General features: G+C 43.2%; 1 protein-coding gene across 5 annotated transcripts in view; it reads left to right on the top strand.

Annotated features, from left to right (window-relative positions):
* The window catches only part of LOC138855384 (histidine-rich glycoprotein-like), a 99,210-nt gene extending 84,179 nt beyond the window's left edge, over window positions 1-15,031 (top strand). For all 5 annotated transcript variants that reach the window (XM_070104516.1, XM_070104513.1, XM_070104514.1 and 2 more), the window contains one exon: window positions 12,665-15,031. In XM_070104516.1, coding sequence (XP_069960617.1) covers window positions 12,665-12,702 — 38 coding nt within the window. In that variant the 3' untranslated portion in view covers window positions 12,703-15,031. The remainder of the gene's footprint in view (window positions 1-12,664) is intronic.
* Window positions 15,032-20,102: the final 5,071 nt, after the last annotated feature.

The following is a 20,102-nucleotide window of genomic DNA, read 5'->3' as shown; positions in this document are numbered from 1 at the left end:
TACACTCATTACTTCCCTTAAAATATTTGTAGTCTTAATGATCTTAATATAGGGTGCAAGGTGAATAGTAGGGTAGGTAGGTAGGCATCGAAGTGTGGTAGGTATCATAACCCATCTGGCCACCCAACCCACACATTATATACTAGGCATTTAAAACACCCTGTATTAGAAAGACAGAGCCGTAATGAGAGTTTTGGTCATAATTTGAGATCACCGTATTAGTGGAACACCATAAGGCGAATTATTATTATTATAATCAAAAAAGAAGCGCTAAGCCACAAGGACTATACAGCGCTGCAGGGCAGGAAGGAAGTGAGGGCATCAGGTGGTAAAAGGGAGATGGATGAGTAATAGGTTACGGATAACAGCGGGGCAGTGGATGGTGAAAGGGTAAAGGGCAGCAAGAGACTGAACTAGAAAGGGCTGAGGGGAGTGCGAAAAGTATCATCAGAGTTTGTGGAGTAAATCAGTCGATGTCAAGAAGTCAATGAGAGAGTCAGGATTAAAGGAGGGTCCATCAGCAAGAAGGGAAGGTAAAGAGAGAGTAGTAGAACGAAGACGATGTTGGAGGTAAATTCTGCGTGCTTGTTGATAGAGAGGGCAGTCTAACAGAATGTGGCTAATCGATACTGGAACTTGACACTGCTCACAGAGAGGAACAGGGTGCCTCTCCATGAGATACCCATGAGTAAGACGAGTGTGGCCAATGCGAAGGCGGGAGAGAGTGGTCTCCCAACCTCGGCACTGATGACAAGAAGACGGCCAGTAACCTATGCTCGGTTTAATAGAATGAAGTTTGTTACCGAGCAGAGTTGACCAACGTTGTTGCCAACGGGTGCGAAGGTGGGTAGCTATTGCAGCAAAATAGTCCAGAAATGGAACACCTCGATAGGAAATTGGTAGGTCATGTACTGCTGACCGCGCAGCAGTGTCTGCCTGTTCATTGCCCTGTACGTCAACATGACCAGGGACCCAACAAAAAACAATATCTTTATGTTGGTAGAGATACGGCGTAGCCAAAGTTGGATACGGAGAACTAGGGGATGAGATGTATCAAATTTTCGTATAGCCTGTAGAGCACTAAGGGAGTCTGAGACTACTACAAATGATGACACAGGCATAGATGCGATACGAATAAGTGCTGCAAGAATGGCATACAGTTCAGCAGTAAAAATGCTAGCTGAAGATAGTAAATGCCCCCGTACGACGCTGTCCGGAAACACTGCTGCGAATCCGACGCCGTCTGAAGACTTAGAGCCATCTGTGTACACAGCGGTGGCATGAGAATGGGAGTGGAAATGATCAAGAAAAAGAGAGCGGGAAGCCACCGTAGGCAGTTGAGCTTTCGAGCAAGGGAGTGAGAAAGAACAGACCCGAACAGCTGGAACTTCCCAGGGGGGTAGGGAAAAGTGAGATGCTACATGAACATATAAAGGTGGTAACTGAAGGAAAGACAAGAGTGAATGTAGGCGAAGAGAAAAGGGACGGAGCAAACAGGGGCGGCGAACGAATAAAGAATGTCTACTAATATCGGTGACCATTCTATAAATGGAAGGATTGTGTAGATCGTGAGAGCGTACATAATAACGAAGGCAATGGGCATCACGGCGATCAGACAAGGGTGGAACATTTGCTTCTGTATAGAGGCTCTCAACAGGGGAAGAGCGAAAAGCACCAAGGCACAAACGTAAGCCTTGGTGATGGATAGAGTTAAGGCTAGAGAGAGTAGCAGGAGAGGCCGCGGAATAAATCTGGTCACCATAATCGAGTTTCGATAAAACGAGGGCTGAATGTAGGCGAAGCAGAGTTCGACGATCAGCTCCCCAGGAAAGATGAGCAAGGGTTTTAAGAAGGTTTAGCCGGCTGTGACAAGTTGCCTTCAGAGAGGTAATGTGAGGTTTCCAGGTTAACCGACGGTCAAAGAGAAGGCCTAGAAACCTGACTGTATCACGTTCGGGGATACGGGAGCCATAGAGATACAAAGGATGATCGGAGATAACAGAGCGTCTAGTGAAAGTAATTTGGTGAGTTTTGGTACTTGAAAATTTAAACCCATGTGTGGTGGCCCAAGTGGAAACATGGTCGACCGCATGCTGGAGAGAAACTGCAATAAGGTGACAGTCAGCGCCTGCACAAGCAATAGCGAAGTCATCAACATAGAGTGATGACCAAATATTGGGTGGAAGAACAGAGGCCAAATCATTTATAGCAAGGAGAAAAAGTGTTGTGCTTAGAACACATCCCTGAGGGACACCTTCAGCTTGGACGAAGTCCGGGGAAAGAACATTATTGACTCGAACACGGAAATGTCTGTCAGTTAAAAAGTTCTTAAGGAAGGATGGTAGATTGCCTCGGAGGCCTAAGGAATGGGCCTGGGCCAAAATATTATACCTCCAAGTTGTGTCATATGCCTTCTCAAGGTCAAAAAATATGGCAATAACTGAGTGATTATTCGCAAAGGCATTACGAACATACGTATCCAAGCGTAGTAAGGGGTCTATGGTAGAACGACCCTTACGAAAGCCATATTGACTAGCTGAGAGACTGTTGTGAGTCTCTAAATACCACATTAAACGTCGATTTACGAGGCGTTCCATCACTTTGCAAACTGCACTAGTAAGAGCGATGGGGCGATAGTGGGAGGCATCATGTCCTGTAGTACCCGGTTTGCGGAAAGGGAGAACAATGGCAGATTTCCACAGCTGGGGAAGAACTCCTTGTGCCCAAATAAGATTGAAGAGGTGTAAGAGGACTACAAGGGCTGACCGATGTAAATGTTGTAACATACGAATATGAATGTCATCAGGCCCAGCTGCCGATGATCAGCAAGCTGAGAGCATTGCCTCCAGTTCTTGAATTGTAAAAGGCACATTATACTGTTCTTCTCTGAGAGAAGAAAAGTCCAAGGGTACTAACTCTCTGGCAGACTTTGAGGAAAGAAACGAGGGGCATAGATGGAGCCCTCGGGAAATACGGACCAGATGTGTGCCAAGTTCAATGGCAACGTCGAGAGGGTTTGCTACATCAACACCAGTGACCCGTAGAACAGGAGCCGGGTCAGGAGAGTATTTACCACTCAATTTCCTCACTTTTTTCCAGACTGCACTCATAGAAGAAGCAGAGGTGATGGTGGAAACAGTCTTGCCAACAAGTGCGTTTAGCTTCACGGATGACACGGCGAGCGAGCGCACGCTTCTGCTTAAAATCAACAAGTCTCTCAGCGGTTCTATTGTACCGGTACCTGCCCCATGCAGCACGTTTCAAACGTACTGCACGAGCACAAGCAGGAGACCACCAAGGCACGCACTTCTGAGAATGCCTGCCTGAGGTTTGGGGTATAGAATGAGAAGCTGCGGTATAAACTGATGTCGAGAAGATGTGTAGGAGCTCATCAATGGAGGATGAAGAAGGAACCTCACTAAAAGCAGTGAGGTGTGAGTAAAGATCCCAATTTGCCCGATCAAATTGCCAGCGAGGGCTACGGAAAGGTGGTGAATAGGAAGGAGAAGAATGATCGGAAAATGATCGCTATCATGTAAGTCTGGTAGAACAGACCAGGTGAAGTCTAGTGCAGTGGAGGAAGAGCAGACTGATAGATCGATGCAAGAGAGAGTATGAGTACGAGGATCAAAATGGGTGGGAGTACCCGTATTTAAAACATGGAGGGGGTGAGAGGCGAGAAAAGCCTCCAACTGAATGCCACGTGAGTCACAATGAGACCCCCCCCCCAGAGGAAATGGTGGGCATTAAAATCACCAAGTAACAGAAGTGGTGGTGGTAAGGATGAAACAAGAAAGGCAAAGTCTGGGATAGAAAATGCTCGAGAAGGAGAGAGATATAAAGAACATATTGTAAACCACTTATTCAAGTGGATACGGGCTGCAGTGTAATGCAGCGAGGTATGGACAAATAGTTGACAGTACGGAATATCATTGCGTAGAAGAAGGGCACTTTCATTAAAGGTCCCATCTGAGAAAGGATCCGAAGAATACAATAAATTATAGCCTGAGATAGGTTGGAAAACAGCCGAGTGTAATTTTGGTTCTTGTAAGCAAGCACCAACAGGGGAAAACCTGGAAAGCAACATCTGAAGCTCACCCCGATTACCCCTGAGGCCGCGGATATTCCACTGTAAATAGGCCATGATTGGCGATGAAGAAAATATCAGGAATCTGTAGGTAAAGGCACCTATGGACTAGAGGGGTTAGAAAAGTCAACGTGTGGTGGCATTGGAAGATGTTCAAGTAGTGAAGGAACGGAGCGTTGCGAAGAATGGGGTTGTGAAGATGGAGGAGAGGGAAGAGAAGGAACAGGGAGTGAATCAGTGTCCATTGAAGGTTTAGTCTCTGCAATATATTCTGAAATGGCTTCAAGTGTTTCTGAATTCAAAGATGTATGGGAGACCATATTGGAGATAGGAGGAGGAGGGTGAGTAAAGATTGGGACAGTAATGGACTGTACCAAAGTAGAGGGGGAGGGAAAAGTGTAAGGGACTGGAGATGAAGTGTGGGGGGGGACAGAAGAGGCAGAAACCTGGGAGGTGGCAGAAGAGGGAGAAACTTGGGAGGGGACGGGGGTGGAAGGCATAGTACGAGGAGGAGGGTGAATCTCCACACTTGTAATAGAGCCAGAGAGAGGGGAAGAACTAGGTACAGAGACTGGAAAGGTAAAGTGTGGAGGTGGAAGAAGGGAAGGAAGGGGCAAAGAAGATTTGAGCAATGTGGATTTTTTGGACTTCTGAGTAGAGGGGCGATTGGTATTAGGTGTCATACGAGGTCTTGTTGATACTGGGGTTTGTGAGGAAGGACGCGAAGATGTGAGAACAGACTGAGTTGTAGTCGGGACGTCAGAGCCAAGGACAGCAAAAGGATTAGATGCCATAGTGGCTATGGGAGGGGTAACAACAGAGGAGGCTGCAGAAGATGGGACCCCAGAAGTGGGGGGACGTTTGGAAACACGAGAATAAGAAACACGGGGTAGTCTCCCTTGGAGGTGGAGATGAGTAACTGCCATAGCATAAGGGAGACCTTCTGCCTCTTTGAGGCAACGGATTTCACGTTCATTTAAGTAGACCTGGCAACGGCGGGAGTACGAAGGGTGAGCTTCATTACAATTAAGGCAAGATGGAGGTTGACTGCAAGATGTATTAGAATGGTCGTCGGCACCACAGACTGGGCATTCGGCCATAGATCTGCAATATTTCGCTGGGTGACCAAAACGCCAGCAATTTCTACATTGTTGCGGTGTAGGTATCACCTTTCGAACTTGTAACCGATGTCCCGCGACATATACAGAGGACGGGAGTTCTCGGCTGTCAAAAGTTAAACGAGCCACATTGCAAGGGTAACATCTCCGCCCCCGGGCAGGAAGGACATAAGTGTCTACTTTGAGGATTGGGAGATCCTGGAGTTCCAGCTGTTCAAAAATGTCATTGCCACATGACTGGAAATTCTGTTGGACTATGGTATGGGGCAGAATGACAGTACCACTACAAGAATTGAGAGAAAGATGTTTTTCAATAGTGATAGGAGTAGTATCGATATTCGAAAGGAGAGAAAGATCATGAGCTTGGGTAGCATTCTGGACAGTGACGATGCGAGTACCGCTCTTGAGAGCGTGAAATGAAATATCTCTGCCAACATGACGCAGGAGCGCTTTGCCAATACTATGGTCAGAAAGGTAGGCAGAAGAAGAAGTTGGCCTTAAAGTAAAGAATTTAGTCCATTGTGTGGTCCGAAACTGAGCGTGGAGAGGGAGTGCTTGACGTGTCGGTCTTTTCCGAGTAGAATGGGAAGGTAACGAAGGAGCATCATCAGGAGATTGACGTTGGCGTTTAGGAGTAGGACCGGAGTTGGTCTGGCATGAAATGGGCGGGCGATTCGAAAATTGCCGTACCGTAGAGGGAGAAGCCGGAAGCATAGTCAAAGGAGAGCGGAGTTCAGACAAATCGAAGGAGTCAGTCGAAGCCCAGGTACCTGAAGCGGGTGAGGAAACAGCACCAGCAAGAGGTACAGGGGCATCAGGAGTGTCCGAAGAGTGGTCTAAACACAAGGCAGGGTCAGAATGGGGTGCGGTATCAAGAAGGGGCCCGGGGGTAGTGGTTTCATGGACTAGGGCTGCCATGGTTAGGTTACTCCTTTGCTTTTTGTTTTTAAGAAAAAAAAAGAAAGAAGAAAAGAAAATAAAAATAAAAAAAAGAATAAAAAAAGGGGGGAGCGGGGAGGAATAGTTCCCAGGAGGAATGAAAGGGCCGGAAATCTCCCTCCGCGCCCAAGAGGACCTCAACACCGCTAGTAGCGCAGATGCAGCATGGAACCCGTGCCATACCCTACCCTTCATGCCAGTAAACCAGCAATCCGGGATAGCAACCTCACATCTGCCGAGCTACCTCGGTGGACAAAAGAGAGGGTGGCCGGATATCCGCCACAAAGCATACCTCCTTCGGCCACCACCCCCGGAATCCGAAAGGTGGCTTCCAGAGATATACCCGTCGCCCAAAAGACACCCAAAGCTACTCCGGGATACCGGAGAGGGATCGGGACATCCCCAGGCAATCCAGATTCCACGGCAAACTACGCCACCGCCAAGAACCTCAATGGAATGGGATGGACCCCGGTGTCCTTTCCCCTACCTAGGAACTAGCGCGCCTGTGGGAGAAATCCCGAAGGCCAAAAAGAGGAAGGGCAAAAGGGAGGGGTGAGGAGGAGGAGGAGGAATGGAAAAAGGGGAGGATGGGGAGGATGGGATAGGGGAGGGGAGAATGGGGGGTAATTAGGTTCGGTCTGAGGAAGAAGACCGACAGGGCTAATTCCTCAGACCAAGAGCCTCTTCACCACGCCAAGGAGCCCCCCTTGAAGAGGCCATAAGGCAAAACGCCGTAAAGCGGGGCCCTGCTGTATTTAGAAATACAGTGAACATTCATTCTTCACATGGGTTACATTCCTGAAAGCTGCATGTCAATTATTTCCGTGATTATAGTGGAAAACATATGGGAATAATAGGGTTGCTTGCCTCATAATGTCATAAAGCTTTGAAAAACAATAGTTCTTCCTACCTAACATTGTTGATATTGATACTCTGTAAAATACTTGAACTCTAGTGAGGCTTAGAGAGTGAAAAAAGGAGTAATGAATCTTAAAGGGCTGTGGCACTCTTATCACCTACTCCCACAGTGAAGTTGGTAGTTGTTTATTCTTATGCATATTCTTTTCATAATATTATTAGTAGAAAGTTGAAAGTGAACATTGATAAGAGTAAGACGATGAGGGCATCAAATTACTTAGATAAAGAAAAATTGGATATCACATTGGAGAGAGGGAGTATGGAAGAAGTGAATGTTTTCAGATATTTGGGAGTTGATGTGTCAGCAGATGGGTTTACAAAGGATGAGGTTAACCATAGAATTGATGAAGGAAAAAAGATGAGTGGTGTGTTGAGGTATACATGGAGGCAAAAAAATGTTATCCATGGAGGCAAAGAAGGGAATGTATGAAAGTATAGTGGTACCAGCTTTCTTATATGGGTGTGAAGCTTGGGTTGTAAATGCTGCAACGAGGAGGCGGTTGGAGGCAGTGGAGATGTCCTGTCTAAGGGCAATGTGTGGTGTAAATATTATGCAGAAAATTCGGAGTGTGGAAATTAGAAGGTGTGGAGTTAATAAAAGTATTAGTCAGAGGGCTGAAGAGGGGTTGTTGAGGTGGTTTGGTCATTTAGAGAGAATGGATCGAAGTAGAATGACATGGAGAGCGTATAAATATGTAGGGGAGGAAGGTGGGGTAGGGGTCATCCTCGAAAATGTTGGAGGGAGGGGGTAAAGGAGGTTTTGTGGGCGAGGGGCTTGGACTTCCAGCAAGCATACATGAGCGTGTTAGATAGTGAATGGAGACAAATGGTTTTTGGGACCTGACGAGCTGTTGGAGCATGAGCAGGGTAATGTTTAGTGAAGGGATTCAGGGAAACCAGTTATTTTTATATAGCCAGACTTGAATACTGGAAATGGGAAGTACAATGCCTGCACTTTAACGGAGAGATTTGGGATATTGGCAGTTTGGAGGGATATGTTATATATCTTTATATATGCTTCTAAACTGTTGTATCTAGGCACCTCTGCAAAAACAGTGATTATGTATGAGTGAGGTGAAAGTGTTGAATGATGATTAAAGTATTTTCTTTTTGGGGATTTTTTCTTTCTTTTTGGGTCATGCTGCCTCGGTGGGAGACGACTGACTTGTTGAAAAAAAAAAATACTGTATTTATATTGTGATGACAATTCGCCATCAAGTGCCTTTGATTAAATACAGCTTGGTAATTGTAGACACTATCCCTTCCATACAAAGTAGTAAGCATGAGCTTGAGTGACCCTTAACACCACCCACAACAAATCACTCGTACTATCAGTTTAATATATTCTTGTCTGCAGTAGGGTAAAAACTGACAAGAAAGAGTTATGTGTTACCTTCAAATCCTTGCTCTTTTCCCTTGTTGCTACAGAAGTGTGTAGGTGTGGTTGATATGGTGCTTATGTATTTTAAGAACCTCATGTGGCCTCTGCCTCCACTACATATTTAACAATTGTGTAAATGCAGTTAGAGTAATAACTATTTAAAGCACAAGAATTTGTAATTAGTGTAATTACAAGTACCATCCGACTTATGACCAAGCTTGGTTCTGACCAACTGGTTGTAAGTCAAAATGGACGTAAGTCGAACCTTTGAAAATTGCCGACATACTGGGTAGGGCATAATGTCAAACCTTTGCTATATAAACTACCTACATAGTACTGTAATGTAATGTATAATCATTATTTCATTTTACCATAATGTACTATTGATATATTTTAATCATTTATGTACTGTATATTATGTATACATGGTAGTGGACTGTATTGTAAATTTTACATCTCATAGAGTATCATATGTTCCTGTTATCTTTAAGTATTTCGACACAGTGGAATGGGAGAATACCACTGGTAGTGTCATCCTGCCAGAATGTTGATGCTTCGTACCTGTGTGTATGATGCATCGTACCTGTGTGTATGATGCTTCGTACCTGTGTGTATGATGCATCGTACTGTGTGTATGATGGATCGTACCTGTGTGTATGATGCTTTGTACCTGTGTATAACCTATGCTCTAAGTAATGAGAAACGACTCTGGAACATGTGTAATACATATTCGGCTGGCTGGCTGGCTATCAGGCCAGCCAGGTAGGTGGGTGAGTGGTTGGTTGGTTGGTTGGTTAGCTGGCTGGCTGCATGGCTGACTGAATTTGGCTGTCTGTCCATCTGTATCTGTCTCTATCTCTGTTTCTTTCTCACAGGTACACATTAGTAAAATTATCATATACATGTATAGTGTAAATTATCTAGGATAACCCAGAAAATCCAGACAAAGTGCTATACAGTGGATCTGTACTCCAGTTCCCTAAATTAATAATAATAATAATTATTATTATTATTACAATAATACATATGCATTAATAATATTATTATTAATAAAATATAATAATGTTCACTCATTACCTACTTTAAAATATCTGTAGTCTTAATGTAGAGTGAGAGGTGAGTAAATAAGATTAAATGAATGAATGAGAGAGAGAATGAGTGTGTAGAAGGTTTGCGAGTTTTGTAAACAAACTAGTTGTTGTTGCTACCAGCCCGGACACGAATGGTTTTTGTTCACTCTGCCAAGCCAACTGGAAAAACATCTCATATGTATGTTAATTTACATGTTTATATGTTACGTAGCATGTTTATTATATAATTTTGAAAAAAAATCATAGATGGATTATGCAAAATGTCTATACAGTGGACCCCCGCATAACGATTACCTCCGAATGTGACCAATTATGTAAGTGTATTTATGTAAGTGCGTTTGTACGTGTATGTTTGGGGGTCTGAAATGGACTAATCTACTTCACAATATTTCTTATGGGAACAAATTCGGTCAGTACTGGCACCTGAACATACTTCTGGAGTGAAAAAATATCGTTAACCGGGGGTCCACTGTATTAACATTTCATATACTAAATATTTAATGCACCTCAGACTGATTATTATTGTGTTGTTATTATCATTTTTAATATAGGATCTTCAAGACCAATAACACACTCTTAATGATTTTAATGTGTATCTGCACACCAGCACAGGTGCAAGATGTGGAGTTTAAAACAGTTAGGTTCATATCTTATTCATTCTAGAGTGTATATCAGGTTTTTATGTTATTTATATTATTTATTATGTCATGTTAGATGAATTTCGATAGATAAATAAGCTGTAGAGCTGATATTAGCGTCATATTGAAGATGTGACAACTCTGCTTCATGTGTAATACCTGTTGGTTCATGAGACAGAGAGACAAGCAGACAGACACAGGAAAACATAGATAAACAGATACAGACAAATACAGATACAGACAGGTTTATGTGCGACAGTGTATTCAAATTAAGAAGCTCGAGAGTAAGAGCCTTTCTTGCCACAATTTCCAATGCAAGATTCAGACTTCGTCTTAGGGGCCATGGTGAAATTCACTGTCCAGTTAGTACAGTTAATACAGTATGATGCTGCTGATACAAACTGATGCTGCCTGCATGGCGCATTGCTGCCACTAGTATCATCAAATATTGTACAGCAGTATGCATCAGCCAGCCCAGCCCAGCTGCCAGATGCATGGTTGTAAGTCGAGTGGACGTATGTCGAGCAGGTCATAAGTCGGATGGTAGGTGTATTTGTTACTCTAACACAATTCCCCATTCCTCTAGCCACATTTTTTCTTAGAAATCATTAGTTCCATGCCTCCTCCAACATCAGTATTTTACCTTCTGGGTGCCATGATTAACATTCAAGAGACGATACTGAATAATGATACGAAAGAAAATAAAACACAAATTAGGGTCACAATGGCCACCTGTGTCTGCTGTTTGATGCTCTCCATTTCACTACACAGTTTTCTTATTTAATAACTACTATCAGTCATTATAATCAACAAGATGTGTAATTAAGCTTTACACTAGCCATGTGCACAGCCACTCATCAGACCCATTAACCACCACCACTTGAACAACAATTTCGACCACAATTTTTAGAAATTGTTAAGTTTCATTTGTAATTGTCTTCTTGGCACTTCCAGCATCACTTTTATTAATTTTGATTACCATCATTATTATATAAGAGACAAGACTGGGTGATATAATGCAAAATAGACTGACAACCAGAGAGAAACTCTTGTATAGTATGTGTCCAGACAAATTAGTTTGTTTACATCAAGCAGTAATACAGGTCTGCCCACACTAAAACAATAGTTTCACCCAAGGCCTGTGTGGAGGGACACTCCAATGACAGTAATGGAGGTGTCTGTAAAGTAACCTTATTTGTTCCCAATCTTCTTCACATCATGTTACTTTTCATAAGGTGCCTGTTTTTAGGAATGTATCACCTGCATTATGAGAGGATATACTGTGTACACAGTAATGTTTAACCCCTTGACTGTCGCAACCCCCAATCCTGAGGTGTCTCCTGGTGTCGCAAAGTTTAAAAAAAGAAATTATTTTTTCCTATGAAATGATAGAGAATCTTTTCCCGATTGTAATGACGGAATTATGCTCTCGCGAAGCTAGCGACCTCGGCGTTGTTTACAAATCGGCAATTTCGCCCACTTTGAGCCCTATTTTCGGCTAATTCCGTTGTTCCAGTCGCCCAAACTCATAGCTATTTCTTTAGAACTCCATTTTTTCTATCGATTTAGTACAGGAAACTGCCCATTTACCGATTTCAACTACCTAATAATGTGGTCAGAAATTTGCAATTTGGCCAATTTCACGAAAACTAAAAAATATGACAATTTCAAAATAAGGTCCAGAATGAACAATGCAGACATTCCTGGCTCTAAAATAACATTTTCTTTGTTCATCAGTCATGTCTCCAGGCCCCTCTGATATTACTCTTGCTTTCTATTTTGAATTTTTATTCAAACAAAAAATAGAAGACTTACTATTATGCAGACTACTGCAATACTGTAATAATTGTATAAATAACATCAACCCATTCATGACTGCATATTAGAATGGCTAGTTGGACATTTATTGGACAATGGCATCATTTGTTTACTTTTGAACTTTGGCAAAAATCAAACATTTCCCCTACTTTGAGCTCCATTTCTAGGTTCTTTTTATAGTAAAATCAATCAAAATCACCTCTATTTCTATAATATGTTTTCCATTTTATCAAATGAGACCAAGAAAACGAGAATACAACCATAAATACTATACGAAAATAGACCACAAAGTCGGCATTTTAATTAAAAAAAACAGTCAGAGTTTTTTTTTCTCATTATGCACTGCATGCTCCAGGATTTTTTTTATATGGTGCACACTGACCACACAGACCCATTCTCTCACATGTGGGCCTACCAGCTTTCTCCTGCTTGATTTGAAGCCGCTAGAATTTACGAGCATATATACGTCAAACACGGTACCTCGTAAGACGTATATATACGGCCGTGACAGTCAAAGGGTTAAGTAGCTAGAATACCTCTAAATATCTAATTTGTCTTAATTTTTCTGCATGATACTTATATTACAACATAGTCTTATGGAGGAAGACATTTCCAATTTATTCATTTTTTTGTAATGTAAATTTCAGATTTTTAACAGTTTATATTTTGAATAGGTTATGTTGTGAGTGGCCCATGGATGTGGAAGATGTAAGACATACCAAGACGGTCTCAGACATCACAAGAGGTCACAGTGTCTTCTTACCGATATACTCCACTTCAACACTATACTGTATCGTCCTTTTTGGAATGTGATCTACACAAATTTCATATTCAGCCTTTGTCTGTGTACTTGAGATCCATGTAAATTCTGTAGTCTACCTTTGCCCCCTTAGCTTCTGAATAATATCAGGTATTTAATAACAATTATATTGTTGGAATATATTTTGATAATTTCAATCTAGTTTATGAAAAATTATTAAGATTGATGGCTGTTTTGTTATTTTTTAATGCAGCTGTCAATTAATATAAACAGTTTTGATAACAGGGGAAATAAATGTAAATTTGTAAAGGGTACATAATATGAACAAGTTTTTTTATGCTGTTATCAATGATTCAACAACTTGACTTCTGTTGTAAAGTTAATACAGTACACTGTGTTAGTCTTCTATCCTTGAGTCGGCAGTCATTGACTGCTAGTCATTTTTTGATGGTTGTCATTTTGTTTATTGTATATATTTAGGTAAAAATATACTGTATCTAAAATGAAAAAAAAAATAGTTCCTTCATTTCTTGTAAAGCTTTATTAATTTTAAAGAATTTTTGTTTTTGTTTATTGTATGAATGTTTTATTACTTTTAATATATGTGTATTTGGTTACCATTAGTACCTGTTCAATTTAATTATACCATAACTTTCATGGTATGTTTCAAGAATTATATAAGTGCCTTAATGGTACCCGTCCTACAAGTTTTCATTCCACTAATGTTGTTTAGTGTTAAAATCTAGATTCCTCATCCTAGAGCATGAGACTTTGTTCAGTTGTCTAGTCACATAACACAAGAAAGCTCTTTGATTTATTTTTGTAAAGATTTTGTAATTATTGTCATGTTCCATAAAGAATATGAATGTCTTTAAAAGACTTGTAGTTTTTTAACCATCTGTATCTATCAGTAATAACTTACAAAACAGGCATTTGAGGTGGATTATTATTATTATTATAATCAAAAAGAAGCGCTAAGCCACAAGGACTATACAGCGCTGCAGGGCAGGAAGGAAGCGAGGGCATCAGGTGGTAAAAGGGAGATGGATGAGTAATAGGTTACGGATAACAGCGGGGTAGTGGATGGTGAAAGGGTAAAGGACAGCAAGAGACTGAACTAGAAAGGGCTGAGGGGAGTGCGAAAAGTATCATCAGAGTTTGTGGAGTAAATCAGTCGTTGTCAAGAAGTCAATGAGAGAGTCAGGATTAAAGGAGGGTCCATCAGCAAGAAGGGAAGGTAAAGAGAGAGTAGTAGAACGAAGACGACGTTGGAGGTAAATTCTGCGTGCTCGTTGATAGAGAGGGCAGTCTAACAGAATGTGGCTAATCAATACTGGAACTTGACACTGCTCACAGAGAGGAACAGGGTGCCTCTCCATGAGATACCCATGAGTAAGACGAGTGTGGCCAATGCGAAGGCGGGAGAGAGTGGTCTCCCAACCTCGGCACTGATGACAAGAAGACGGCCAGTAACCTATGCTCGGTTTAATAGAATGAAGTTTGTTACCGAGCAGAGTTGACCAACGTTGTTGCCAACGGGTGCGAAGGTGGGTAGCTATTGCAGCAAAATAGTCCAGAAATGGAACACCTCGATAGGAAATTGGTAGGTCATGTACTGCTGACCGCGCAGCAGTGTCTACCTGTTCATTGCCCTGTACGTCGACATGACCAGGGACCCAACAAAAAACAATATCTTTATGTTTGGTAGACATACGGCGTAGCCAAAGTTGGATACGGAGAACTAGGGGATGAGATGTATCAAATTTTCGTATAGCCTGTAGAGCACTAAGGGAGTCTGAGACTACTACAAATGATGACACAGGCATAGATGCGATACGAATAAGTACTGCAAGAATGGCATACAGTTCAGCAGTAAAAATGCTAGCTGAAGATAGTAAATGCCCCCGTACGACGCTGTCCGGAAACACTGCTGCGAATCCGACGCCGTCTGAAGACTTAGAGCCATCTGTGTACACAGCGGTGGCATGAGAATGGGAGTGGAAGTGATCAAGAAAAAGAGAGCGGGAAGCCACCGTAGGCAGTTGAGCTTTCGAGCAAGGGAGTGAGAAAGAACAGACCCGAACAGCTGGAACTTCCCAGGGGGGTAGGGAAAAGTGAGATGCTACATGAACATATAAAGGTGGTAACTGAAGGAAAGACAAGAGTGAATGTAGGCGAAGAGAAAAGGGACGGAGCAAACAGGGGCGGCGAACGAATAAAGAATGTCTACTAATATCAGGATTGGAAGGATTGTGTAGATCGTGAGAGCGTACATAATAACGAAGGCAATGGGCATCACGGCGATCAGACAAGGATGGAACATTTGCTTCTGTATAGAGGCTCTCAACAGGGGAAGAGCGAAAAGCACCAAGGCACAAACGTAAGCCTTGGTGATGGATAGAGTTAAGGCTAGAGAGAGTAGCAGGAGAGGCCGCGGAATAAATCTGGTCACCATAATCGAGTTTCGATAAAACGAGGGCTGAATGTAGGCGAAGCAGAGTTCGACGATCAGCTCCCCAGGAAAGATGAGCAAGGGTTTTAAGAAGGTTTAGCCGGCTGTGACAAGTTGCCTTCAGAGAGGTAATGTGAGGTTTCCAGGTTAACCGACGGTCAAAGAGAAGGCCTAGAAACCTGACTGTATCACGTTCGGGGATACGGGAGCCATAGAGATACAAAGGATGATCGGAGATAACAGAGCGTCTAGTGAAAGTAATTTGGTGAGTTTTGGTACTTGAAAATTTAAACCCATGTGTGGTGGCCCAAGTGGAAACATGGTCGACCGCATGCTGGAGAGAAACTGCAATAAGGTGACAGTCAGCGCCTGCACAAGCAATAGCGAAGTCATCAACATAGAGTGATGACCAAATATTGGGTGGAAGAACAGAGGCCAAATCATTTATAGCAAGGAGAAAAAGTGTTGTGCTTAGAACACATCCCTGAGGGACACCTTCAGCTTGGACGAAGTCCGGGGAAAGAACATTATTGACTCGAACACGGAAATGTCTGTCAGTTAAAAAGTTCTTAAGGAAGGATGGTAGATTGCCTCGGAGGCCTAAGGAATGGGCCTGGGCCAAAATATTATACCTCCAAGTTGTGTCATATGCCTTCTCAAGGTCAAAAAATATGGCAATAACTGAGTGATTATTCGCAAAGGCATTACGAACATACGTATCCAAGCGTAGTAAGGGGTCTATGGTAGAACGACCCTTACGAAAGCCATATTGACTAGCGGAGAGACTGTTGTGAGTCTCTAAATACCACATTAAACGTCGATTTACGAGGCGTTCCATCACTTTGCAAACTGCACTAGTAAGAGCGATGGGGCGATAGTGGGAGGCATCATGTCCTGTAGTACCCGGTTTGCGGAAAGGGAGAACAATGGCAGATTTCCACAGCTGGGGAAGAACTCCTTGTGCCCAAATAAGATTGAAGAGGTGTAAGAGGACTACAAGGGCTGACCGATGTAAATGTTGTAACATACGAATATGAATGTCATCAGGCCCAGCTGCCGATGATCGGCAAGCTGAGAGCGTTGCCTCCAGTTCTTGAAGTGTAAAAGGCACATTATACTGTTCTTCTCCGAGAGAAGAAAAGTCCAAGGGTACTAACTCTCTGGCAGACTTTGAGGAAAGAAACGAGGGGCATAGATGGAGCCCTCGGGAAATACGGACCAGATGTGTGCCAAGTTCAATGGCAACGTCGAGAGGGTTTGCTATATCAACACCAGTGACCCGTAGAACAGGAGCCGGGTCAGGAGAGTATTTACCACTCAATTTCCTCACTTTTTTCCAGACTGCACTCATAGAAGAAGCAGAGGTGATGGTGGAAACAGTCTCTGGCCAACAAGTGCGTTTAGCTTCACGGATGACACGGCGAGCGATCGCACGCTTCTGCTTAAAATCAACAAGTCTTTCAGCGGTTCTATTGTACCGGTACCTGCCCCATGCAGCACGTTTCAAACATACTGCACGAGCACAAGCAGGAGACCACCAAGGCACGCACTTCTGAGAATGCCTGCCTGAGGTTTGGGGTATAGAATGAGAAGCTGCGGTATAAACTGATGTCGAGAAGATGTGTAGGAGCTCATCAATGGAGGATGAAGAAGGAACCTCACTAAAAGCAGTGAGGTGTGAGTAAAGATCCCAATTTGCCCGATCAAATTGCCATCGAGGGCTACGGAAAGGTGGCGAATAGGAAGGAGAAGTAAGAATGATCGGAAAATGATCGCTGTCATGTAAGTCTGGTAGAACAGACCAGGTGAAGTCTAGTGCAGTGGAGGAAGAGCAGACTGATAGATCGATGCAAGAGAGAGTATGAGTACGAGGATCAAAATGGGTGGGAGTACCCGTATTTAAAACATGGAGGGGGTGAGATGCAAGAAAAGCCTCCAACTGAATGCCACGTGAGTCACAATGAGACCCCCCACCCAGAGGAAATGGTGGGCATTAAAATCACCAAGTAACAGAAGTGGTGGTGGTAAGGATGAAACAAGAAAGGCAAAGTCTGGGATAGATAATGCTCGAGAAGGAGAGAGATATAAAGAACATATTGTAAACCACTTATTCAAGTGGATACGGGCTGCAGTGTAATGCAGCGAGGTATGGACAAATAGTTGACAGTACGGAATATCATTGCGTAGAAGAAGGGCACTTTCATTAAAGGTCCCATCTGAGAAAGGATCCGAAGAATACAATAAATTATAGCCTGAGATAGGTTGGAAAACAGCCGAGTGTAATTTTGGTTCTTGTAAGCAAGCACCAACAGGGGAAAACCTGGAAAGCAACATCTGAAGCTCACCCCGATTACCCCTGAGGCCGCGGATATTCCACTGTAAATAGGCCATTACCTGGAGTTTACCTGGAGAGAGTTTCGGGGGTCAACGTCCCCGCGGCCCGGTCTGTGACCAGGCCTCCTGGTGGATCAGCGCCTGATCAACCAGGCTGTTGCTGCTGGCTGCACGCAAACCAACGTACGAGCCACAGCCCGGCTGATCAGGAACTGACTTTCGGTGCTTGTCCAGTGCCAGCTTGAAGACTGCCAGGGGTCTGTTGGTAATCCCCCTTATGTGTGCTGGGAGGCAGTTGAACAGTCTCGGGCCCCTGACACTTATTGTATGGTCTCTTAACATGCTAGTGACACCCCTGCTTTTCATTGGGGGGATGGTGCATCGTCTGTCAAGTCTTTTGCTTTCGTAGTGAGTGATTTTCGTGTGCAAGTTCGGTACTAGTCCCTCTAGGATTTTCCAGGTGTATATAATCATGTATCTCTCCCTCCTGCGTTCCAGGGAATACAGGTTTAGGAACCTCAAGCGCTCCCAGTAATTGAGGTGTTTTATCTCCGTTATGCGTGCCGTGAAAGTTCTCTGTACATTTTCTAGGTCGGCAATTTCACCTGCCTTGAAAGGTGCTGTTAGAGTGCAGCAATATTCCAGCCTAGATAGAACAAGTGACCTGAAGAGTGTCATCATGGGCTTGGCCTCCCTAGTTTTGAAGGTTCTCATTATCCATCCTGTCATTTTTCTAGCAGATGTGATTGATACAATGTTATGGTCCTTGAAGGTGAGATCCTCCGACATAATCACTCCCAGGTCTTTGACGTTGGTGTTTCGCTCTATTTTGTGGCCAGAATTTGTTTTGTACTCTGATGAAGATTTAATTTCCTCATGTTTACCATATCTGAGTAATTGAAATTTCTCATCGTTGAACTTCATATTGTTTTCTGCAGCCCACTGAAAGATTTGGTTGATGTCCGCCAGGAGCCTTGCAGTGTCTGCAATGGAAGACACTGTCATGCAGATTCGGGTGTCATCTGCAAAGGAAGACACGGTGCTGTGGCTGACATCCTTGTCTATGTCGGATATGAGGATGAGGAACAAGATGGGAGCTAGTACTGTGCCTTGTGGAACAGAGCTTTTCACCGTAGCTGCCTCGGACTTTACTCTGTTGACGACTACTCTCTGTGTTCTGTTAGTGAGGAAATTATAGATCCATCGACCGACTTTTCCTGTTATTCCTTTAGTGCGCATTTTGTGCGCTATTACGCCATGGTCAAACTTGTCGAAGGCTTTTGCAAAGTCTGTATATATTACATCTGCATTCTTTTTGTCTTCTAGTGCATTTAGGACCTTGTCGTAGTGATCCAGTAGTTGAGACAGACAGGAGCGACCTGTTCTAAACCCATGTTGCCCTGGGTTGTGTAACTGATGGGTTTCTAGATGGGTGGTGATCTTGCTTCTTAGGACCCTTTCAAAGATTTTTATGATATGGGATGTTAGTGCTATTGGTCTGTAGTTCTTTGCTGTTGCTTTACTGCCCCCTTTGTGGAGTGGGGCTATGTCTGTTGTTTTTAGTAACTGAGGGACGACCCCCGTGTCCATGCTCCCTCTCCATAGGATGGAAAAGGCTCGTGATAGGGGCTTCTTGCAGTTCTTGATGAACACAGAGTTCCATGAGTCTGGCCCTGGGGCAGAGTGCATGGGCATGTCATTTATCGCCTGTTCGAAGTCATTTGGCGTCAGGATAACATCGGATAGGCTTGTGTTAATCAAATTTTGTGGCTCTCTCATAAAAAATTCATTTTGGTCTTCGACTCTCAGTCTGGTTAGCGGCTTGCTAAAAACTGAGTCATATTGGGACTTGAGTAGCTCACTCATTTCCTTGCTGTCATCTGTGTAGGACCCATCTTGTTTAAGTAGGGGCCCAATACTGGACGTTGTTCTCGATTTTGATTTGGCATAGGAGAAGAAATACTTTGGGTTTCTTTCGATTTCATTTATGGCTTTTAGTTCTTCCCGCGATTCCTGACTCCTAAAGGATTCTTTTAGCTTAAGTTCGATGCTTGCTATTTCTCTGACCAGTGTCTCCCTGCGCATTTCAGATATATTGACCTCTTTTAGCCGCTCTGTTATTCTTTTCCGTCGCCTGTAAAGGGAGCGCCTGTCTCTTTCTATTTTACATCTACTCCTCCTTTTTCTTAGAGGAATAAGCCTTGTGCATACATCGAGTGCCACCGAGTTAATCTGTTCTAGGCATAAGTTTGGGTCTGTGTTGCTTAGTATATCTTCCCAGCTTATATCGGTTAGGACTTGGTTTACTTGGTCCCACTTTATGTTTTTGTTATTGAAGTTGAATTTGGTGAATGCTCCCTCGTGACTAGTCTCATTTTGTCGGTCTGGGGCTCCACGCATACATGTCTGAACCTCAATTATGTTGTGATCTGAGTATATTGTTTTTGATATGGTGACATTTCTTATCAGATCATCATTGTTAGTGAAGATGAGGTCTAGTGTATTCTCCAGTCTTGTAGGCTCTATTATTTGCTGGTTTAAATTGAATTTTGTGCAGAGATTTAAA

This window comes from Cherax quadricarinatus, chromosome 92, assembly GCF_038502225.1.
Source record: "Cherax quadricarinatus isolate ZL_2023a chromosome 92, ASM3850222v1, whole genome shotgun sequence".
NCBI lineage: Eukaryota > Metazoa > Arthropoda > Malacostraca > Decapoda > Parastacidae > Cherax > Cherax quadricarinatus.
This window is presented reverse-complemented; position numbering and strand designations above follow the sequence as displayed.